This window comes from Pogona vitticeps, chromosome 3, assembly GCF_051106095.1.
Source record: "Pogona vitticeps strain Pit_001003342236 chromosome 3, PviZW2.1, whole genome shotgun sequence".
Classification (NCBI taxonomy): Eukaryota; Metazoa; Chordata; class Lepidosauria; order Squamata; family Agamidae; genus Pogona; species Pogona vitticeps.
Window position 1 is genome coordinate 43,291,603 of NC_135785.1, and position 24,982 is coordinate 43,316,584.

Sequence of the window (24,982 nt, forward strand, 5' to 3'; positions counted from 1 at the left end):
AAGCTCTTCACCCAATGGTGAGTGAAATGAGAGATAACAATTTGGGTCAGGATTATGTATCTCTCTTCTCTCTCTGACAGTGCCTCACTTCCCCACTATTCATTTATATCACAACTAACCTGAGGAACGTACCTTCTCCTTTCCTATTAGAAATGTTCCTGCCTGCTACTGTTTCCCTCTGTGCCTGGTTTCAAAGCTATATAAGCTAGTAATAATATAGTGAATGATAGCACTTTAGTTGCTATGTTCAAATAATATTGTTGAACATAGAAACTAATGTGTTTTCATTCACAGTATTCATCGCTAGTTTACACAATATCTCCATGAATTTCTTTTCTTTCTAGTGAATGGTTATAAAACTGGGCCGTTGGCTTCTTCAGTCATATTCATTTGCTCATGTTTTTCCTCTCCACACCCTAGGCATTCACCCAGTCACACAGAGAATTATGAGCCTGGAAGTTCAGGAGAGAGGGGGACACAGGTGGGGCAATGGCTCTTTGCTTCTAGTAAGTAGGCAGGCCAGGAAGAGGTTGGCTAAAGGTAGCCAAAGCCATTGCCCGAATGACCAGCCTCCACAGAGTTGTAGCTATCCATGTTAATGTTCCAGAGTTCCACAAAGAAGGTCATCCCTTTAGTAAGCATGCTTTATGTTTTGGTGTCAGTACTTGCCCTGACACAATCATAATTTTTTAATTTAATAATAATAATTTATTATTTATTTATTTATCTATTTATCTATTTATCTATTTATTTATTTATTTATAATATAATATTTTATTATAATTTTCTAATATGATTTGCAGAGTTGCTTTCACCAAGTTTCATATAGCTCTTTGCTGTAGAGCAGTGGTTCTTAACCTTTGTTACTCAGATCCTTTTGAACTGCAACTCCCAGAAACCCCAGTCAGCACAGCAGGTGGTGAAGGCTTCTGGGAGTTGCAGTTCAAAACTCCTGAGTAACCCAAGGTTAAGAACCAGTGCTGTAGAGAAAAGTAGGTCATCCCTCCCCCCCCCCTTCAGAGCAAAGCTTTTAGTTAATGCTGGTTTCCGTCATAAGAGGTATTATGGATTCCTTTCTCTATAACTTTTTCTCTCCCACAGCATCTCTGATTATCTCTTTTTCTCCCTCTTAGAGGTAGACTGTGGTGTTCCCAGTGAGGTGAGGCATGCTCACGTGGCATTCAACTCAACAAAGATGGGGTCTCTGGCAGAATATCGTTGTGATCTTGGGTATACTCTGAGTCCCCAAAACAACCCCAGTGTGTGCAGAGGAAAAGGTGCCTGGAGTGACCCTCCACAGTGTAATGGTAACTTGATTTATGATGTGTTTTGTGGGAAGCATGTCTGTCAAGTTTATAAGGGCAGGAGGATTTGCCACTAGACAGCAGGTTTCTTAGAGTGGCCCATTTGAAAGCTGCTTTAACTCACAGCAGCTTTTAAAAGGTCTCAGACAGGAGTGTTTCCCAGCCCAGGGAAGGGCTACTAGGGATTCAACCTGGAATGCTGCCTGTGAAGTATGTGTTCCACTATGTAGCTACAGCCCATTTCCACCTTACATATGCTTTGCCCTTGAATCTAGTGTGAAAGGTGGGAGTACATTTTTTCTAGCTTATAAATTCTCTTTTTTACAAATGTCCTTACTTCCCAAGTTAGGATAGGAGTGGTTGTTTCTAAAATGCACTGAGTCTGGCATGTAGACATTTTATAGTAACATATCTTTTGCACTTAAGAACTGTGAGGCAGGATGAGCTGCTCTGTTCCAGAGCTTACCTAGACTTTGGGACTTCCACTGCATCTCAATAATGGTTCTCTCTCCACTGTGTCTTTCTAGAAATTGATGAGTGCCATTCTCAGCCATGTATGAACGGGGGCTTGTGTAAAGATCGAATTGCCTCTTTCCTCTGCTTGTGCAAGGCTGGCTATACAGGACACCACTGTGAGTTGGGTAAGAGAACGTGCAAATGCAATAGCATGTTGTTGCATATATGAGTGCAGGTGTGTTTTTTAATGAATATGCTTAAAGACTGAGAAAACTGTAGAGCAGTCTTCTTAAACAGTTACTGTAGTATGATTAGGGGACCACAGTGCTGCTGCAACCATTGGCTCTTTTAAAATAATTGTTACAATAAAATACTAAGAACCATAAAATAAAAAGATAGAAAAGGAAGGCAGCCATGTTTGATCAAACAACCTCCAGAAATTTGAAATGATTTAGTAAGTGTACTTAAAATTGGCTCCTGCCTTCCAGAAAATGGAAGGTTTTTCAATATTCTTTCATTCAACTTCTATACCACCCATATGGCTGCCAAAGCCACTAAGGGTGGTTCACAACAGAATAAAGCAGACATACTTTAAAAAGCATTAAACGTAATAGTTATACAAAGACCAAAAGTAAACATACCAATCCACATACACAAAAAGACAATGTCAAATAATTAAAACTAATTTAAAGGGCAAGATGGTGGGACGGATGATGCAAGCGCTGAAATGGCTTCTGTGCTATGGTGAGTTACTAGGAATCCCACTATAGATAAACCCTTTCTGTGACTGACCATACAGTGGTGCCTCGCTTAACGGGCACCCCGTTTAACGACAAATCCGCATAGCGATTAAGTTTTTGTGATCGTTTTTGCGATCGCATTGTGATGTTTCTAATGGTAAAAAATCGCTTTCCGACGATCGGTACGCTGTTTCACTTACTGATTTTCGCATAGCGATGATTTTAGAACAGCTGATCGGCGGTTCCAAAATGGCCGGCGGGTAAAAAAATGGCCACCCGCCGTGTTTTCGCCCAGATTCCTCGCTTACCGGGCAGCGAAAATGGCAACTGTATGGAGGATTTTCGCATAAAGGTGAGTTTTTTGCCCATAGGAATGCATTAAACGGGTTTTAATGCATTCCTATGGGCTTTTTATTTTCGCATAGCGATGAATCCGTATAGCGACGATTTTTGCTGCACAGATTATTGTCGCTATGCAGGGCACCACTGTATATCCACCAGCTGAACGTCTTCTTGAGCAGAAACAAGTATTATAGATTGCCTGTCCTTCGTACGGGAATATCCTACAGGGCTGCTTGTCTGTGAATGACAAAGAAGCTTTCCTCATATCTAGAGTTTTCAGATCAGCTTGCTCTTTGATATGAGTGGTCTTTAAGACTTACGAATTCTTGTGAAGTCTGATTTCACAAACAGGAAAGGCTACCTCAGTCACCGCTCTCTAGTACTAATGTGCTTTCAGCTCTAATGATGAACTATTTATAGACTTTGATTTCTCCCCGAATTTGATTCTTTTCTTAATAATAATTGAATGATGTCAAGTTGATTCCAACTTACGAGGACCATTTCCAGGGTTTTCCAGGCAGAGAATACACAGAAGTGATTTACTATTCCCTTCTTCTAAGAGCATCCTGGAACTGTACAGTTTGCCCAAGTTCACATAGATTTGCTCTTCTCCCAGAAGGCACAGTGGGGAATCAAACTTCCAACCTCTGGCTCCACAGCCAGATACCAAACCACTGAGCAATCCAGCTTTTCTTTTTCTTAGGGATTTTTTGTGTACAGAAAAGCATTTCTTCATGTAAACCCTCCCCTGAGTTCTGGAATGATACATTTTAGGCATAGGTTTAACACCTCAGTGAGAAGGAGACCAGAGTCCTGGAAAGAAGTGAATGAGTCCCAGTATTAAACTCCAGCCTGTGGCTCATGCTTGAACATGCCTAAAAGTGCAAGTATTTTATTTGTATTTACTTAGGACACACTAACAAGATAGTAAATCCCATTTAACTTAGTGGGATTTACTTCTGATTAAACATCCTTGGGATAAATTGTAGTTTGTGTATTATGCTTTAAAATTTATTTGTGGCTGCTCTAAGAGTCTATAACATGGAAAATGTTGTCTGAACAAAACAATGAGAACAATGTAGGAAAAATAAATAGAATAGCCAAAATATGCCAGCATCCAACCTGGTTAAAAATACAAATTAAAATAAAGAAAACTAAAAGCCTTGGGCAAATAAAAACACCTTCATCTAGTGTTGAAAAGACATCCAGTGTGGCGCTATGCGAGTCTCCCTGGGGGGCATATTCTGCCGGTGACATTTTCCACCCCGACTGGTAAATTCAGAGAATTATTAATGAAAAGAAGTAACTTTCCCAAGCTCTGTCCTGTCTTTAATCACCTCCAAACTTGGGATCATTTTAATATTCTGACATGTTTTGTGTGATGGAATATAGTCCTTCTATTCCCCAGATCCCAAGCCAGTAGAAATTTAACAATTAAAACTTCCACTTTGTACTGTGTCTGGAAACAGCCACCAGTGGATCCTAAAATGATTGAGATATATTGCATTCACCCATTCAGTAATCAAGACACTTCCTTAAGTGAAGTTTCAGAGCAGTCTTCAAAGGCAACCCGTAAAAAATTCATGCAGCAGTCCAATCAAGATTTGGCCAAGGATAACTATTGCCAGGTGCTCTGTGTGCCCTCTCTGTCAGCTAGTGAAAGGTAACTGCAGGATAGCTCAGTGGTTTAGGTTGGGAGTTCAGTTCCCCACTATGCCTCCTTGACAAAGAATGGACTCAATGATCCATAGGGTCCCTTCCAACTCTGCAGTTTTAAGACTAATTACTATATTATTACATCATTATGTCAATATCACATGGACAAACTGAGATAGAAAAATGGAAAGACTGTGTAACTTCCCATTATATTCTCAGATATCACATTATGAGATAACAGAAATAAAAACTAAAAAATTGGACTTTTAATACAATTGACATGGAAAGCCCAGCCTTCTGAGGGGAAAAACAGAAAGAACTGCAAAGAACACAGTTGTCTGCTTATTAAAAAATGAAACAACACAGATCTGGCAGTCAGTTGTGTTGAACTACGAATTTCACCATCCCCAGCTAGTATTAGTTGATGAGTATTGCAGTCCATCATATTTGGGGGTTGAAAGGATGTGTGTGCTGTCTCAATGAAAACTATATTCTTTTCCTTACTATTAAATAATAAAGTTGTTAAGTAAATTCCATTACAGGATATTAGAACTTTCAACATGCTTTCAAATATCAATTTGTCCTCACAACAACCTTGTGCATTAGAATATGCTGTAGTATAAGAGGTTCTGTACATTATCTCCCTTCCTTCCCCCCCCAAGGAACTCAAGGCACCTATTATTTATTTATTTATTTTATTTATATCCCGCCTATCTAGTCAATAGACCACTCTAGGCTAACATATATTGCCAGGTATTCTGCTTTTTAGACATTGCTCCTGGATATATGTGTGCACTGTCAGACTTTCCTTGGTGAGGGGCTTGTCCAAACCCACATTTATACCATTGTTGTTGTTGTTTAGTTAAGTCGTGTCTGACTCTTCGTGGCCCCATGGACCAGAGCACGCCAGGCCCTCCTATCTTCCACTGCCTCCTGGAGTTGGGTCAAATTCATGTTGGTAGCTTCGATGACACTGTCCAACCATCTCATCCTCTGTCATCCCTTCTCCTCTTGCCCTCACACTTTCCCAACATCAGGGTCTTTTCCAGGGAGTCTTCTCTTCTCATGAGATGGCCAAAGTATAGGTTTGTTCTCTTGCAGTCCAGGGGACTCTCAAGAGCCTCCTCCAGCACCACAATTCAAAAGCATCCATTCTTCAGTGGTCAGCCTTTTTTGTGGTCCAGTTCTCACTTCCATACATCACTACTGGAAAAAACATAGCTTTGACTATACGGACCTTTGTTGGCAAGGTGATGTCTCTGCTTTTTAAGATGCTGTCAAGGTTTGTCATCGCTTTCCTCCCAAAAAGCAGGCGTCTTTTAATTTTGTGGCTGCTGTCACCATCTGCAGTGATCACGGAGCCCAGGAAAGTAAAACCTGTCACTGCCTCCATCTCTTTCCCTTCTGTTTGCCAGGAGGTGATGGGACCAGTGGCCATGATCTTAGTTTTTTTCATGTTGAGCTTCAGACCATTTTGCACTCTCCTCTTTCACCCTCATGAAAAGGTTCTTTAATTCCTTCTCACTTTCTGCCATCTGAGTGGTATCATCTGCATATTTGAGGTTTTTGATATTTCTTCCAGCAGTCTTGATTCCGGCTTGGGATTCATCCAATCCAGCCTTTTGCATGATGTATTCTGCATATAAGTTAAATAAACAGGGAGACAATATACAGCCTTGTCGTACTCCTTTCCCAATTTTGAACCAGTCAGTGTTTCCATAACCAGTTCTAATTGTTGCTTCCTGTCCCACATATAGGTTTCTCAGGAGATAGATAAGGTGGTCAGGCACTCCCATTCCTTTAAGGAGTTGCCATAGTTTGCTGTGGTCCACACAGTCAAAGGCTTTTGTGTAGTCAATGAAGAAGTAGATGTTTTTCCAGAACTCTCTGGCTTTCTCCATAATCCAGCGCATGTTAGCAGTTTGGGAGTTCTCGGTCCACATACTGCTGAAGCCTACCTTGGAGGATTTTGAGCATAACCTTCTAACGTGTAAAATGAGTGCAATTGTATGGTAATTGGAGCATTCTTTGGCACTGCCCTTCTTTGAGATTGGGATGTAGACTATTTATTTCTTTATTTCTTTATTTTATTTATTATTAGACTTTTACCCCACCCCCCTAGACAAAGTCTACCTCGGGGCGGCTTACATACATAATAAAAACATAGCAATATAGCAAACATAAAAACATCTGAAACACAAACTTTAACACTTATTTCTAATAAGAACATTACCAAGATGACATAGCTCAGGAAAGAAAAAATAAAGATCAGTTAGTTGACTAGAGGGAAGGCCTGCCTAAAGAGCCAAGTTTTTAAATGGCTTTTGAAGACACTCAGCAAGGGTGCCAGACGGATTTCAGTTGGGAGAGTATTCCATATCCGAGGGGCCACTGCCGAGAAGGCCCGGTTTCTTGTTCTTTCCTTCCGGGCCTCTCTCAGTGTTAGGTCCCTCAGCCCTGCTGGCTATATCGGGTGATTCGGGTAGATCTAGGTGGGAGAAGACTATCTGCCAAGTATCGAGGTCCCAAACCGTTTAGGGCTTTGTACATCATCATTAGCACTTTGAAATCAATGCGGCGAATGGGCAACCAGTGCAAAGCAGCCATAGTGGGGGAGTTATGCTGATATTTTCTCACCCCACTAAGAAGCCTGGCTGCCACATTTTGCACCATTTGAAGCTTCCGCATCAATCTCAAAGGCAGCCCCACGTAGAGTGTGTTACAATGGTCTAATCTCGAGATTACGAGCGCATGGACAAGAGTAGTAAGCCCCCCCCCCGGTCAATATATGGTCGCAGCTGGGCATTCCGCCATAGATGAAAATAGGTGGAACGGACCACGGACGCCACCTGGGTTTCCATGGTAAGCGCTGGGTCCAGATGTATCCCCAAGCTGCGGACCTCACTCTTTGTGGTGAGGGTCGTCCCTCCAAAAGAAAGGGAGTCACCCAAACCGCTAATGGATGGACCACCCACCCTCAAGACCTCCGTCTTGTCCGGGTTCAGCCTCAACCCATTCAGCAGCATCCATTGCAGTACAGTCTCCAGGCAGCGCTGAAGGGACAGAACGGTATCCACTGAAGTAGGTGAGAAGGAGATGTAGAGCTGCGTGTCATCAGCATACTGATGGCACGATGCCCCGCGCCCCCTTATGACCCCACCCAGCAGCCTCATATAGATATTAAACAGTATTGGAGAGAGGTTTGACCCCTGCGGAACCCCACAGTTGAGACTCCATGGGGCCGAGACACTCTCCCCAAACTGTACTCTCTGGGGACCATCCTCCAAGAAGGATTGGAGCCAGGCAAGCACCACACCACCGATTCCCAACTCGGAGAGCCTCCCCAGGAGGATACCATGGTTGATGGCATCGAAGGCAGCTGAGATATCAAGGACGACCAACAGGGACATGTTGCCCCCATCGGCCTCCCTCAGCAGGTCATCCATCAGAGCGACCAGTGCCGTTTCTGTGCCATAACGACGCCTGAAGCCCGACTGAAATGGGTCCAGGGCATTGGTTTCGTCCAAGAGTGTCTGAAGCTGGTCTGTCACCATCCTCTCCGACCACTTTGCTAAGGAAAGAAACATTGATGATGGGCCTATAATTTCCAATATCATCCACTGCCAAATTTGGTTTCTTCCTAAATGGGCCTAATTAGTGAGAGACCCATTAATTATTGCAGTGGCACATTCCGTTGTTACAGGCCTGGCTGCTTTGATTAGCCAGGCCAGGCAAGGGTTAAGGGAGGAGGTGGTGGCCCGACAGCGATCAAGTGCCTTGTCCACCAAATCTGGTGTCACAGGATGAAAGAAATCAATAATCACCTGGCAAGGCGGAGCGCTGGACATCTGTGCTCAATCCACTGTACTTAAAAAAAGACTGATCTTTTCCAATCCTCTGGCCACTGCTGAGTTTTCCAAACTTGCTGGCATATTGAGTGTAGCACCTTAACAGCATCATCTTTGAAGATTTTAAATAACTTGACTGGAATGCCATCATCTCCACTAGCCCTGTTGTTAGCCATGCTTTCTAAGGCCCACTTGACTTCAGTCTTCAGGACGTCTGGCTCAAGATCAACAACCACACTATCTGGGTTGTCCTGGACATCAAGATCTTTCTGGTATAATTCCTCTGTGTATTTTTGCCACCTCTTCTTGATGTCTTCTGCTTCTTTTAGGTCCCTACCATTTTTGTCCTTTATCATGTCCATCTTTGCACAAAATGTTCCTTTAATATCTCCAATTTTCTTGAACAGATCTCTGGTTTTTCCCTTTCTATTATTTTCCTCTATATCTTTGCACTGTTCATTTAAGAAGGCCCTCTTGTCTCTCCTTGCTATTCTTTGGAAGTCTGCGTTCAATTTTCGGTAACTTTCCCTGTCTCCCTATATATATAATTTATACCATTACCTCTAGATTATTCTTGGAAATGCTTTAAAAGCTTTAGATTCTCTACAACTAATGTTGGTTAAATGCATAGGTGGAGACTGGCTGGAGAAGTACGGAACATAGGACTTCTTTATGGATGATATGTTCCTTGCCGTGCTACGGCTTGTCCCCATCAACAGAAGAGGACATCTTGGACTTTTTTGTCCAGTCCCATGTTCTCCTGCTGAATAAGAGAAATGCAGAAACTGTAAAACATCTTTTCCTGAATGGATTACTTTAGAAATGCTTACACTTTTCTGCCCTTTGCACCAATAAAGGTGCATAAGTGTAAATGAGGGTTACATCACATGGTTCCCAATGACCGACTTACTGAATTTAAGTCTTAAAACACTGGATGATGCAGCAGAGGTGTGATGGCTGTTGAAAGTAAAAGGTTGGGAGGATTTCTTTTGGCTTTGTTTTGGTTTTTCTTTTTGATACAGCAGAGGAAAAGAAAGAATCACTGTCACAGTAGGAATTTATTTTTCAGAAAGAACATGATTGTGACTTGATTTTATGCAAAACATGACATATCTTCCTGGTAACTGTTACTCTGATGCTTCTGTGTGCTTTTTATTTTTGGCCTTCAACCATTGCTATTGTGCCAATGCACTCATTATAAAAGCTATTTTTTTTTTATTTTGTATCTGTAGAGATTGATGAATGCAGATCTGCTCCATGCAAGAATGGTGGGACCTGCAAAGATTTCCCTGCATCCTTTAAGTGCCATTGCCCAGAAGGTTTTGTTGGAACTCAGTGTGAAACGGGTAAATAATGAATTCATGACTACCCTTCCTTGGATTTCCAGGATTCTTTCTTCCAGCAGTTACAATGTCTTTAAGATATCCTAAGACTTGTTGTTATCGTTGCTGGAACTGATTAACATAGATCCCCACCTTGAAACTAGAATCTCCGTCAAGTTACTTGGTCCTCTTTATTGATTCATCTTTCCTTTTGCTTACAAGTTACTAGTGTTGTTTAGGGACATAGAAAGTTTTCTTATATTAGGTCAGGTCACTGATCTATCTGGCCCATTACCATCATTACTGATGGCAATCAGTTCCTCCTGCACTTCAGGCAAGTATTTTTCACTCATGTCTGGAGATAGTGGGGACTGAACCTGGGACCTAATATGGAATTCACATGTATTCTGCTCCTGATCAGCCTCTCGTGGTAGATCAAGCGCAAGCCATATAATTTTGCATATCTTGAAATGTGACAACTGTCTTTTGTGAAGGTACGGGTCTCACAACCTACATGGTCATAGCAATGGTAAAATAGATGTTGTAACTTCTCTAATCTCTTGAACCTATGTTGAAGACATCTGCCTAGAGAGATTTGGATGGCATTGTGCTATGAAGCAACCATGTAATTTTCTTGCTCTGGGACCAAATTACCTGTAATTTCTCACACCGAGTCATTGCGGTACCAGATTTCCATATATTAGTAAAGAAGCCATTGTCACAGGGCCACTAACTTCATACAATCCAATTCATCTTGTTTGATGAAGTTTTAAGCATCAGTGTCTGATACTGTCCAAGCACCTTCTCATTTTCAGCAACCCTTTCTTCCCACATATTTCACCTAATACCTCCTTCCTCCATCACCAAAGCTTTTGATTCTGTCAGCGTAAATATCTCCAAACTTCCAAATGAATATGTCTGCGAAAAATTCCCTTTAAACAATTTATTTCAGCAGCTGAATGTGGATTTGTTCTCAGTAAATTTGGCATTGCATGTTGATCAGGGATGTTTATATGGGCATATTTAGCAAGAGAGAGATTCCTTTTTTTTTCCCCTCCAAAATCTGGAGGGGCCAGTAACCTGGAGGCCAGTGGTTCAGGTGCCACAAGCAGTGGGCATCCTACAGTTGGGTGGGATGCAGGAAGTATGCCATCATCTATCCTAATTTTAATTCACTGCTTTCTTTTTCACTGGGGAGATAGATGTGGGAAAACATGGATGGCCCTAGGGAGGGTTTTCACTGCACTGCAGAACAACAGGCTCCTTTGCAAAGGGATTCTCTACCAGATGCAGAATCATCTTCTTAATTCATGTGACACCTCCTACAGATATCTGAGTGAGTGTATTTGTGCCCTTCAGAAGTGGATGCCTGTGATTCAAACCCCTGTCGGAATGGAGGAGATTGTGAAAATTACAGTGGTTCCTATCTGTGTGTCTGTCCAGAGGGTTTCTTTGGCTACCATTGTGAAATAGGTAAGCTGAGATGAAAGGGGAAGGCACCTAGTAAATTCAGAAGTCCTCATTAGTCTTTTTGGGAAATGTTGGTACAATAAATAAGTACATAAATGATTTGATGGAAGAAGTTTGATCATCCCCTGACAAATATCCATGTTTTCCTAGAGAGGCCTGTGTCGCCTTTAAGAAGTGCTGTTTTGAACTGTTCATTGTGCACATCTTCCCCAGCTAGTGACTCTTGTTTCTCCAACCCCTGTGGGAGCAGAGGCTACTGTCTGCCCAGTAATGGATCTCATATCTGCACCTGCAAAGTGGGCTATACTGGCAAGAACTGTGAGAAAGGTAACTAGACCAAAAAGCCACTCCCATCATTGTCTAGAATAGAGTTGCTTTTAATCCATGCTGGTCTCCAAAAATAGTAGATGCATAAGAGGCAATAAAATGCTGTGCTTTCCTCTCTCTTTTTCCTTTCCTCTACTCACTTGGGAGATGCAAAATCTCCTCATAATGTACAGATCACAGTTTATAAATGGAGCCTCAGTAGTTAAGCTATAGCCAAATAGAGTATGTGTTAAATAAGACTTTTATTGTTGCAGCGAGTCATCTCAGTGTTATGGGCTCTTGACTTGATGATTCCTTCTTAGGACCCACTTTCCTCAAGGAACAGCCTTATGAGAAAGGAGAACTGTTCTAATCTTAGATGTGTCCATTCAATTAATTTAGTCCCTTTCACTCCATGAACATAAATTAAAATAAGCTAGGTCCCCATAACCGGATATTCAAGATAAAGTGTTTATAGTACTTCTTGTAACATTGAGTTACTTACTCGTACTTGCTTAACTGAACTGAATCTGAAGTAATATAATACACTTCCAAGAGTGAGTACTAGATCTGTGGAAATCAGACTAATGAACTCATTGGAGAAGATGGTGCCCAGAATCTTGCAACAACCCAGCAAAGGCAGTGTACAAATGTTTATCTGAACCAAAGAGCCCATTTCCACAGACTCTGATGAAATCTGTGATTTGGATGCTCTTTAGAAGTATCTGTATTCAAAATGGCCTGAATCATGTGATTCTTCTCCATAAAGATATAAAAATGAATTTAGAGAGGGAGGGAGGGAGAGAGGATACATTCTGGTTTTCTATGCCTATGACCACTTACGCCGAGAGGACACAAGCATTTTCCTGTTCTGAGGGAAGTTGTTTGGCCCAGATGAGCATCTGAGGCAGGCCTGAGAAGCACACGCTGCTTTGAGGGAGGTTTCTATTATTTCAAGCTTTGAGGGGGGAAAAAACGTAAAAGGAACAATTTGTACATTTTAGATACCTGCCATGTACTGCATCTTTTATAATACCACTGCTTCCTGGATGCTTCTTATAGGAGAGCTTTATTAATGGAGTGAGAGAAAGAGTTATTTGACATGACAGCTAATTGTATGTCCTCTGTCTTCTTGTTTGCATTGCCACCCTGAAGAGCTGCTGCCACCAACCTCATTAAAGGTGGACAAGGTGGAGGAGACTGGGCTGTCAATCTCTTGGCGCCCTCCCAAGGACCCGGCTGCCAGGCATATGATTGACGGCTACGCCGTGACGTACGTATCCTTCGACGGCTCTTACCGCTGGACTGATTATGTGGACCGAAGCCGTGCTGCCCACCATTTGCGGGCACTAGCCTCCGGCAAAGCCTACAATATTTCTGTCTTTTCAGTCAAACGCAAATCGAACAACAAGAATGATATCAGCAGGCCCGTCATGCTCGTCACTCGTACTAGTGAGTAGCTCCTTCAGGGAACATAGAGTTGGGGGTTCAGAAATGCCTGGCTGTAGGAAAGAGGAAATCATGTTAGCAGGGATCTTTCAGACTCATAGAAGCACACAGCAGATTTCCCTAGTGAATAGGAGAACCACAGCACACCCTGTCTTTTATTCACAGTGGGAAATTCTTCAACTCCAGTCCAGGGCCACTCATTGTCACATCACAAGTTAAGCTTTTATAAGCATGTCACAAGAACATTGGCCTGAAGTCAGTGAAAATGAACCAAGTAATGCAGGAAAATTACAGTCCAAAGAAAAGTGCTCCATGGATCTCCCCTTGTTTTCAAGATGCTTATTCCATTGCCACAATGATCATTAAAAATTGATGCTGCTATAAGTATTTTGTAGTGGAAATCTAAGTGTGTAGGAGAGTTGCTACTTGGTCACCCAAAGAATGTTGTGAAAGAGAATTTTGTTTCTCCTTAGTTGCATTCAAGTGATGGAGGTCAGAAGGGAGTTAATCTGTTTGGGTGTTTAAGCAATGTTTAAGATGCCCCCAAGGAGGTATTAATGTGCTTGTTCCATGGCAACATACCATACCATACCTTGGTTTCCTTAACACATAAACAAATACCCTGTAAAAACTAAATGGGAAGCCATGGAACCATCACTGTGAATAACACAGTAGTGGCTTCTGGACAGTATCGGCTATTCTTTCAGATTATAATTTTTAAAATTTTTAAAAGGAGACAGAAAATATTGTGGAACTTACAACGCTTCTATAAGCAATAGTAGATCAATGACTCTTTCCTTTGACAGTGATGTTTATTTGAAATGTTTTTGCTCTGGGTCCTGACGTGGGTGTAGGTGAGGAACTGCCACCAGTCAAAGGATAATAACTGTGTTTCTTTTAAGTGGTGAGACAAAATGTTGCAAGCAAAATGATAAATGACCATGGGAGGCATCTGCCTCTGCCCCAGGCTTGTGACATGATGTACAAGGATATGTTCAGTAAAGCTGGAAGACAGAGAAATGTAACCGTTTTTGCATTGTTTAGTGAGAGTGCTTTGAGAATGCTGGAAATGATTAGCTTTTTTCTAGTTGAGGATGGAGAAGTATTCCTTCACCAGTGTCATGAAGTGGTTGAATCACAAGTGAGCCATTCTGGGGATAGATTTATTACACAAATATCTGTTATTATTTTGCCGTGAAACTGTTGGTGCTGTTCATTGTTCAAAAGAGCCGGTTATATACATCTCATCTCTTCTCCTAAGTGTTTAGTATTGTACTGTGTTTTGTGCCTTTCTGCCAGGGCAGGAGGCCTTAGTATCAAGTACATCAATGTGAAAGCAAAGCATGCTTTTATCAGAGGCACTGGAGAAAGCAGAAGCCAAAACACTTTGCTTAAATACTTCTCTTTGTTAATTATGCGGGTGGGTGTACACAACCACTGGCTAAGGAATTCTGGAATTTGTGGTCCACAAAAGTAAAATTTCCAAGGTCTGAAATATTTTGTGAGCTGTTGAAGGACCAAAGAGCTATTCAAAACAAATAGTTATTCTTTGCCATAAATATTCATTCACCATCCAATCGACTGCTCCATTGACACAAAATCTAATATGGATGCTGTAAGAGGGGTTTTGCTGTCAGTTTGTTCCTAATGGCTCCCACATGTATTGATTCAAGTAGCATTTCCATAAGGGTGCTTCCTAAAGTGTCAGCTGTGCCATTTTGACATATTTAAGTGCATGTCTTCCGTACTGATCTACATGCTAGTTGTTGCTCATTCAAAAGGCAGGAACTAGGAGGGTCAGCCCCACTGATTGAAATACCCTGTGACCAGATATGTGTAGAAGGCACCGTTGCAGATGCATAACCTCCCTTCCTCTGTGGGATTATACTTTGGGAAAGACAGGCCTGCCCATAGCTTCCCATTCTCAGTAGTATTCAGGCACTTGGGAAGTATCAGTAAGTCAGCTGTGCTTGATTAAATAAATATAAATGAATGAATGAATGAATGAATGAATGAATATTCATAGAAACAGCTTGCTGTGTGTCATGCATAAGCTGCATAGTGTTCTTTGGTTCATATCTAACAACCCTACTAGACTCCAACACCACTTTGAGATTGCACACAAGTAGCAAGGCAACAATAGTATGTTGAAGACGATGAACAATAATGTCTCTTCCCAGAGCATACCTTGGAGCCTGGGTCTTTTCTGTGGGCTTTAATACACAGAAGAACAAAATGCTTTCTTCAAGAGCCAGACATGTCTACGGAGGTCCAGAAGTTCCTATATGCTTTACACTCAGAATGTTGGGGGGGGGGGTGATTTTGTCGCAGAAATCCTGTCCAAAGCCCAGAATGACATTTCTCTTCCATAGGAAACTACTGAAATGAGAAGGAGGCCTCCAGCAAGGCAATGCTCACCCAAGCCAATCGAGTGAGTGTGTCACTGTCAACTGTGGTGAGTCGTAACCACCTCCTGCATTTCCCCTCTCTCATCCTGCCAGGACCTCACCCAGTAGAGGGATTTGACATTGCCAATGTGACTGCCACAACCATTACTGTGCAATGGGCTCTCCACAGGCTCAAGCACGCCACAGTCAGCAAAGTGCGTGTGTCCATACGGCAGCCAGATGATGTGGAGGATCGTGCTGTTGAGCTGAACAATACTGCAACCAAGTACACATTTTGGTGAGCAAAAAGCAAAATATTTGCAGTGAATGACAGGCAGGGAGTTATGGTGAATAAATGGATGGTAAAAATAGCTGAGACTACAGGCTGTCAGTTAGGTGGTATTAGGGAGAGTCTGTGGTTTGAATAAGACAATACGTTTATCACATCTTTTGCAGACGTGTTCTCTCAGGTGGCAAAAGACATCTATGTATCATTAAACATGAATTTTCCTGACATGTCTTCGATTTAATGGGACATGGGCTATACTTGCAAGTTATCACAAAGGCATATTAAAGACAGTGTCATGCAGTGGGTAGAGTATCAGACTAGGACTCAGGAGATCTGTGTTCAACTCCTCACTTAGCCAGTGGTAAAACCACTCAAATATCTCACATACCTTGAGTTGCAACAGTGGTAGAACAACTCAAATATCTCACATACCTTGAAAACCCAATTAGGGGCTTCATAAGTTAGATAAAGTTTGAGAGCACATGAAAACAGGAAAAGCAATCCCATTGCAGGGAGGGAAATGGGAGTAGCAGAGAACAGACCAAATTTGGAACTCCTAGCCCAAATAACTGCACTTTCTGCACTCCCGTATTCTCTTAATATAGGAATTACAGTCTGGCAGCTCCTTTATCAAGAATGTACCCTTTAAACAATCTCCACAATTTATGAATAGGTTACTGGAGACTAGAGGATAGGCTTGGCCAGTGAGAGGTGGTAGCAATCAATTTCTGGGAAGCTTTTAATGGATACCCTTGCTCTGGTTAAATTTTGTCCTGTTCATTTCTGCTTAAATATATGTTGAGACTCCTCAAATTAGAAAGAAAACTGAGGCTAGTTTGGATGGGTCACTAAGGAATGTGATTTCAGGTATTTGCCTCATGTGCTCAACAGCCCCTTTTATGTAGTAGATATTTATTCACATTTCTCTGTGAGTGGATGGTTTATGTATGTCTCTGACTCAGCAACGGTCAATAAGGAATAACCTGTTCTTTGTTCCAGAATCATAGCAGCTGACTGAGATTTCCCCTACATGTTTAATCCTTCTCCAACAGGGACCTTCAGCCAGGACAGAAGTATCTTATCCACATGTGGACCTTGAGTGGTCTCAGTACAGAAGACCACCCCACTGAAAGTTTTGCCACAGCACCCATCTACGTCTGGACTCGTGAGTTTAACAGAAAAATCTATTTCTTGCTTCTTCTTTTCTCATTTTTATTACTTATAGACCAGCTAAACCAACAGCTTTTCTTTAAATCCACAGTGTTGTATGCAGTACTTGGGCTACTATAATGCATATTTTTCAACACTGCAAAACTAGATGCTGTAGAGAAAAAAACTGTATAAATTAGCAGTCATGCTTATGAGCTTGGGCATTTCTCCACCAAGTATATATAGCAGAACTCAATTCTCAGCATATCGGCTTAGCAATAAACCCCAATACAAAGCACAGCTTAGTTGTATGCATGGTACCCAATGTTTAAGAAACTTCCAGTTTTCTCTGTGATCACTGATCAGAGATGAAAAGATACTTGGTTACAGGATGGGGAATATTGCTCAGAGGATTTCTGAGGGTTAAGTGAGGATTTTATGCTGGATGGTATCTTCTGAGCTCAAGTTCTTTGATTTCTTTATTGATTTCTGTTGAAGATGTAAAGCCACTGTAGGTTTATTTCATGTGCATCATAGCATCATTTAACAATTTAAGAAAGCTAGTGGGTTCTCCCTCCATATTTTAGGTTTCTGTCAGACATTGTGTTGACAGAAACTTAGGGGCATAGACAATTCTAAGCGTGAAGTGTGCTCTCCCCTACCCAGATCAGAATAGAACTAAATGTTAACAGTGGGGGTTTGGGAGATTCCAGAAGCTGACATGGGGTTGTGGAGAACAAACAAGAATGCCGCTTCACTAGCCCAAAGAAGGAAAGGAAGCACAGAAGAGGCCTAAGGTTATCCTAATCAGAACACCTGGGCAGAAGTCTCCACATACAGAAAGGTTTGATAAACATCTTTGTGCAGTGGAGAAACAATGTGGGAAAGCTAACTTTTAGGAAAAACTGCAAAGGAACCAGTACATTTTAAAGTTCTGTGTGGGCTAAGTTTCCATCATCTTTAGTAGTTTTAAGACCTAGGGTCTTCCAGAGGCGCATGCAACATGCCAGAAAGCTCCAAACTGAAAACTATTAAACCAATTGTAGTCTGAAGTCAATTTCTAATTTTGAAAAAATGGGTATTTGTGGAGTATTAAACAATATTGGGATGGCACTATCATTTATTTTATAAGTAATTTGCACCTCCTGAGGTCTTTCAGGAGAAGCAACGCATCATTGTTTTCCTGGGAAAATATTTGGGGAACAGAGGCTGCACGAGAGACCCGGAGAGGTGCATTTTGTCCACATCTGTTTACAATTTTCTCTCTCTCTCTCTCTCTTGAGCAGGGCCTCTTCCTCCTAGAAACCTCACTGCATCCAGAGTCACAGCTACCTCGGTCCAGATGGTCTGGGAGCATCCTCTGGTTGGCTCAGGTGATGGTTACATCATCAATGTCACCACCAGTCAGAGTGTGAAGAGCCGCTACGTGCCCAATGGAAGACTTTCTTCCTACACAGTGCGTGACCTGAACCCAGGTCAAAGATACCGCTTATCTGTGATGGCTGTTCAAAACACAGACCAAGGGCAAATGATAAGTGAGCCTGCCCATCTTTACATTACAGCCTGTAAGTGTACACCGTATTGTTCCTGTTTATGAAGCCCCTTTTTTCTTTTGTAGCCTGACGATGCACAAGGAAGGGGCAGCAAGCATTATGAAAGTGAACAAGTATTCTGTGCCTGCACTTGCCATACAGCTTGTATTGATGCATGACTGTTCTCTGTGATGCGGGTGATGTGGCATTTTTCAGCAGAAGCTGAGAAACCATGTTTGCTTCTTCCTTTCCTGCCCATTTGATCAATCAGGAAGCAAGCAAGTATAAACGTAGGGAGGCTTTCTCACTATCAGATATCTTTATATTGGAAATATAATCCTTGCAGACTCTTGGAGCACATCGAGACCTTACAGTAGAAGAGACATCATAGGAGGTATTTTAAACATATATTTGGTGCCCAAGGGAAATGTGTTGATCCCAGTTTATAACTGTGAGCCTAAGCAGAGTGAACGTAACCCTGCCCTCAACTTCATTTCCCCAGTGAAAAATATTCCCCGTGTTGAATCTCTTCCTTGAGAGGATTTTCAGTGGGGAAGTGGCATGGAGGGGAGTTTAACACCAAGTTCGTGGCACCAATACTCTCATCTGTCTTGCCCCAACACCTGCTGTTATAGGTTTCTTTCTCTTTTTAAAATAGTTGGAAATCTGACTGGTGATAGCGTCCAAAGCAAGTCACAATACATTGGCAGGTTTATTTGGGCGTGGGCAGTCCCTGAGAGATCCAAATCCTGAGCTTTTTAGGGCTTTATAAATGGACACCACTGATTTGAACGATGCCTAGGAATAGGCTGGGAGGAATGCTGCTGTTTAAACCTTATGTAGCAAGTGGCCTTCACCCAGGCCATTAAATATTATTTTCTCTGGTCTGCAGTACAGAAGGATGGCACCCCAGAAAGACGCTGGAGCCAAACAGGGCATCCTCGTGTGCTGAGAAATCGCCTCCCTCCATCATTCCTGCCAGAATTGCGTCTGCTTGCAGACCACAACACCCCTGAGGAGCCCTCTCTAGCACCCAGGTAAAGAATGGAGCTCAGCTGACAGGCAGAATAAGCACAAATGGTTCATAAAGTGCTGAAGTCTTGATGTTTTGGTTTAGCTGGCATTGCATCACCAATAAGAACATCCTTGTATGTATGTATGTGTGTGTATATATATATATATTCTTTTAAAGATTTACAGAGCTAGTGGATGGCAGAGGGAGGATCACCACTAAATTCAGCAATTCACCAAGCAGAACTGTCACTGTCAGAACACGTAGGTGTCATTCAGCCTCCACTTCATTGTTTGCTACTATGGCATAAGTCGTTAGGCTAAGAGGTTGTTGCCTGTGTCTTCTAGAACCTGAGGCTCCCACAAAAGTTGAAGAAACTGTAGAAGAGTCAGTCAATCAGGCACTGCAGCTATCAGAACCTGAAAGCAGCAAGAAGGAAAGTAAGTTTGAAGGAACCAAGAGCAGCACTAGGTGATACGAGTTGAAAGGTACAAGGCATCTCCTTACTCCTCTGGTGGCGAGCGCCATCTCCTCCTCCTCCAGTTTGCTTTCAAGTGCATTATTTCAGAATCCAAAATGGATCAAGAGTGACAAGATCCAGAAAATGCAAAGACTGGAGAAGAGGCAGTTTCAGTAGATCAAAGTTTCTCAGCTGTGATATTTTACTTTTGATGCAAAAGACTTAGGATGGTTTTTTTTTAAAAAAAGGTTTTATTCTGATAAATAGTCTAGTGCATTTCAACTGGGAAATATTTATATGGCTTTCTTCATCAATTCTATCTCCTCCTCTCTCTGTCTTGTATACAGTTGGCTGTTCTGGTTACATGGTGTATATTGTGGTTCAGCTGACATCAGTCTTACATATCCTGTCTATAAAGCAAAAATGTGTGCTTAAGAACTCTTAGCTTTTCAAATCTAGCCAGTCTATGCTGAGTAATTTGGAGTATTAGATGTTATTCATTTATAAGATTTATGTAAATATAAATTATATATAAATATTACTCTTGATATGGAGGCTGTTCTAAACTATGATATGGACAAATGTGCATTAACTAATCTCACCCTAGTTGTGCTTTGCCTCAGCACATTCATTTGGGGTCACAACACAATTAAACTGTCATCAGTGGCTGCAGATGGCAGGCCCTACCCTACGTTTAGAGTGATACTGCACCTAAGCTATCAATGGAGATTCCCTGCTGTATCCACAAAATATTATGGGCTCATTCTTGTATGCAGGGCAGAAATACTTGAAAGTAAGGATGAAGAAAATATCTAAGGAATCTGACTTTATTCATTCCTTTGGGGTGGGGGTTTCTAAATATTGCTTTCCATCCTCCCTAGAAACAAAAAAAGTTTTGCTTTTCTCAGGAGAAACAATCTTGGTACATTTTAAGTGGATTGTGTTTAAAAACCAGGGTATCTCAGCCTGTCCTTTGCATCACCAGGTGACAGGCAGAACTGTTCCATCAACTTCTGCAAAAATGGGGGGACCTGTATCGCAGACACAGAGTCTTATCACTGTGACTGTAATCCTGGATTCAAGGGTAAACAATGTGAACTAGGTGAGTTGAGAGGTATAGATGCTTTTCTGAACTCTTCCCTCTGTATGACGCTCAGAGAGAAAAAACACCATGTAACAAGAAGGAATCCAAATAATCAGTGGAATAGATGCAAATATTTCTTCTGGTATTTTTTTTTTTTAAAATGAAAGTTATAATAATAAGAAAGAGAATGCAGCTCCTATATTGCACTACATGATGGAAATTGCACAGAGGTTTTTCTACAGACTAATACTAAAAACAGGCTTTTAAAAACGGATCTACTATTACTAGAAGTGTTAATAGTCATGAAGCTATACCTCTTCTCTTAGCCACCCATGATGTTTTCCTAATACACAGTGCAGTGGTGCTTCGCACAACGAGTGCCTCACACAATGATGAATTCACACAACGATGCCTTTTTCTGTTAAATTTGCTGCCTCACACAGCGATGTTTCCTATGGGGGATTTTCACACAACGATCTCCCTTTTCGCTCCTGTAAAAGTGTCTTACAATGCTTGGACGCTGTTTTAAATTATTGCAATGGTTAGTCCACCTCCTGAAACCTATGCAAACTGATTTTGGTGTTGTTCTGACACTTCGTTAATTTATGATGATTTTTTGTTTTTTCCATTGGAAACCATTAGACAGACCATCCAATGGTTTCCTATGGAGAAAAAACAAAAAATCATCATAAATTAACGAAGTGTCAGAACAACACCAAAATCAGTTTGCATAGGTTTCAGGAGGTGGACTAACCATTGCAATCATCTAAAACAGCGTCCAAACATTGTAAGACACTTTTACAGGAGCAAAAAAGGACTTCGCAAAGGCATTGAAATGTATTGAGTCGGCTTCAATACATTCCAATATAGGAAACATTGTTTCACTCAACGATGTTTCCTATGGGGATTTTCACTGAACGATGGCAATCCGTTCCAACTGGAACGGATTAACCGGTTTTCAATGCATTCCTATGAGAAATGGTGTTTCACAGAACGATGTTTCACACAACGTTGATTTTTTTGGAACCAATTAACATCGTTGTGTGAGGCACCACTGTGATTGAAGAGAAACTGACCAGCTTTTGCAGATACACCATCTGGATCTCTTGATTTCCCCTGACGTTGGTCAGCAGACAATCTTTGGAGGAGTTTAGATATAGATTTTGTCTGTTTTGGAGGAAGTCTGTTTCAATCCTGACATCTCTTACATCTCTCTAAATTTATCCAGGCTATGACCAGATCAAAATATATCCTTACTACAGAGATGTTAACTTCCACAATTACAGTACCAATGAGCCAAAGATAAATCTAAATCTGAGGAAGCTGCTCTGTAATGGACTGGATGAGGGTGAATAAACTGAAAGTTAATCCAGACAAGACAGAAGTGGTGAGACAGACAAGTCAGTTGAAAGGCAGATACAGTAAAGGAATGGGGATGCAGACTGTGCTGGATGGGGTTACACTCCCTCTGAAAACACAGGCATACAGCTTGGGGGTGCTCCTGGATTCATCTGTGAGCCTGGATGCACAGGTTTCAGGGGTGGCCAGGGGTGCCTTTGCCAAATTAAAACTGCTGTGCCAGCTTCATCTGTTCCTGGAGAGGTCTGATCTGGCCACAGTGATACATACCTTAGTTACATCTCACTGGATTACTGTAACATGTTGTATCATAGAGTAGTGAAGTTGGAAGGGGTCTATAAGGCCATCAAGTCCAACCCCCTGCTCGATGGAAGAATACAAATCAAGGGATATCTGCCAGGTGGTTGTCTTAATTTCTCTTTTAATGCCTCCAGTGTTGGAGCACTCAGCACCTCTCGAGGAAATTGGTTCCACTGTCTTAATGCTCTACACTATCTTACTTACTATGTGGGTCCACCTCCAGAAACTTCAGTGAGTCCAGAGAACGGCAGCCAGATTGCTAACGGGCTGGTCACAGGGATCACGTAACTCCCTTGTTACAGCAGCTACACTGGCTGCCAACCCATTTCTGGGCACAGTTCAAAGTGCTCCTTTTTAACCTATAAAGCCCTAAACAGCTTGGGTCCAAGCTAGCTAAATGATCGCATCTCCCTCTGGGCATTAAGGTCATCAGAAGAGGCCTTTCAGTCCTCACAGGTGCATTTGGTGGGGACACAGGAGAAGGCCTTCTATGTCTCTGTTCCCAGACTTTCGAACACCCTCCCAGGTAGGCTGGCCCCATCTTTGCTGTCCTTCCAAAATCAGGTGAAGACCCTTTTTTTTTTCAGGCAAGCTTTCCTGATTGTTGGGCCTTACTGCTTGAATGTGTTTTTAGTGATGCTTTTGTTTAATTTTTTTTTTAGTTTGATATTTGTTCAGGGTCTTTTGTAGTATTTGTTTACTTACACTTTTCAGCTTTAAACATTGTCTTTTAATGATGTAATCTGCCTTGGATCCCTTTTAAGGAGAAAGATGGAGTAAAAATATTTCGAATAAACAAGCAAATAAAATCATCATTTGACAGAATCTATTGTGGCTTTATCAGTACACTATATTGTGAAAACAATCCAGTGGGACAATGTCTGCCTGCAAAAATAAGGCAAAGACAGGCTTTGCTTTCTCTGTCACATGCCAGCAGGCAGTGCAACAACTGCAAGCAGGAAAGGCTAAAATTGTTTCTAGTGGGAGTCCATGAACAAACAGGAATTTATGTTTTAACCTTCCTGAAATTTGCCTTGAAAACCAGGCTGTGCTAGTGTGTCTTACAGAAGCTACCTGCGTCGCTACATAAAAAACTAAGGATTGTCTGTCTAATGTCCAGTTTCTTCTCAAGTGTGAACATAGTCTAATTGCCTTAAAGTAGACCTTGGTGAAATTGCCTTTTGGATATTACAACTCTCAGAATCCCTGACCGAGCACAGTCACCAGCCAGACTTGGCTGGGTGGTTCTGGGAAGTTACGGTAGTCCCAAAAAGATAAAATTTCAGAACTCTCCTTGCACATGACCTACACGGGTCCAGTATATATTGTGTAAACCTTCTGTTATTTGGGCTATTATCCCCCTGCTCACACCTCCAAGCTATTTTTCACCTGTACAAGAACATTTTAGACACTTTAGGATAGGAATGCATATAGAAAAAAAAAATTAGCTCTAAAGTGACATATTTCATTTTAGAACTGTTAATGCAAGGAAAATGGAGATCAACGTGTTGAAGGCACTTTTTACCTCCTTAAACATTCAAATTTTTCTTTCTCTATTGCCCTATTTTCTCTTCAGCTTGCAAGAAAGTACCTCAGTCTTGTACTCGACTCTATTCAGAAACCAAATCCTTTCCAGTCTGGGAAGGAGGCGTCTGTCATTATCTGTAAGTACTATCCCTTCAAAGACCAGATTAGCTTTTAGCACTATATTGGGTAGCATTACCTTCACTTTTGCTAAGCTTAATTAATTTTAATTGCATACAGTTAAGTCAATTCTGACTTATGGAGACCCTTCTCAAGAGTTTTCTGGGTAGAGAGTATTCAGAGGTGGTTCACCATTCCTTTCTTCTTGGGGCATCCTAGGACTGGGAAGGTGGCCCGAGGCCACACAATTGGAAGTAGAATTCCCAACCTAACTCACTGAGCTATCTAGCCAGCTCTTTACCAAGCTAACCTTAGATTTAAAAAAAAAATCATGGTCCAGAAGAGGGAACATTGGCCTATTGAACCACACTATGGTTATGGAATTGCCGTACATCAGGGGTGGTAAAATCTGGAACTTTAAATGTTGTTGCACATCGACTCCCATCATATGTAAACATGGTAGCCAATGGTAAGCAATACTGGGAGATCTAGTCCAACATCTTGTGGAAAAGTACAGATTGCTCATCCCTAACTTAACTAGTTAACTATGGTTTGGATAACCCTAAGACGACTGTGGAAGGAACATTTCCTTCCCCTGGCAGCCTTCCTGAATAGTGTGGGATGGAGACAGAGGGCCACATGGTCTCTACTTTTACTTTAATACTAAGGTGAAAAAAACTTTTAACAAGTCTAGTTTCCCTCTGCTTTCAGCATTACAGAATGAGAAGTTGTGTGTGTCTAAATTTTCTGTCCTACATAACTGTTAAATTTGAAAAACTTCTACTGTATCTGATCACTCTTTACCTAGAGGTCCCTAGTTGGATCCAGTCTGATCCACTGTGCTTTTCCCAACAAAGTGTTCACACGTAGATC

The 24,982-nt window shown here is 41.6% G+C and overlaps 1 protein-coding gene across 4 annotated transcripts in view; it reads left to right on the forward strand.

Moving 5' to 3' along the window:
- The window catches only part of SNED1 (sushi, nidogen and EGF like domains 1), an 88,532-nt gene that overhangs the window by 57,387 nt on the left and 6,163 nt on the right, over positions 1-24,982 (forward strand). For 2 of the 4 annotated variants that reach the window (XM_072995914.2, XM_072995916.2), the window contains 14 exons: positions 1,134-1,307; positions 1,832-1,945; positions 9,579-9,692; positions 11,028-11,141; positions 11,352-11,465; positions 12,600-12,896; positions 15,395-15,578; positions 16,622-16,734; positions 18,005-18,283; positions 19,143-19,287; positions 19,443-19,525; positions 19,610-19,702; positions 20,708-20,824; positions 24,042-24,129. In XM_072995914.2, the coding sequence (XP_072852015.2) occupies positions 1,134-1,307; positions 1,832-1,945; positions 9,579-9,692; positions 11,028-11,141; positions 11,352-11,465; positions 12,600-12,896; positions 15,395-15,578; positions 16,622-16,734; positions 18,005-18,283; positions 19,143-19,287; positions 19,443-19,525; positions 19,610-19,702; positions 20,708-20,824; positions 24,042-24,129 (2,029 nt within the window). Of the gene's footprint in view, positions 1-1,133; positions 1,308-1,831; positions 1,946-9,578; positions 9,693-11,027; positions 11,142-11,288; positions 11,466-12,599; positions 12,897-15,394; positions 15,579-16,621; positions 16,735-18,004; positions 18,284-19,142; positions 19,288-19,442; positions 19,526-19,609; positions 19,703-20,707; positions 20,825-24,041; positions 24,130-24,982 lie in introns of all 4 variants that reach the window. The other 2 variants (XM_072995913.2, XM_078389252.1) reach the window with 2 other exon arrangements.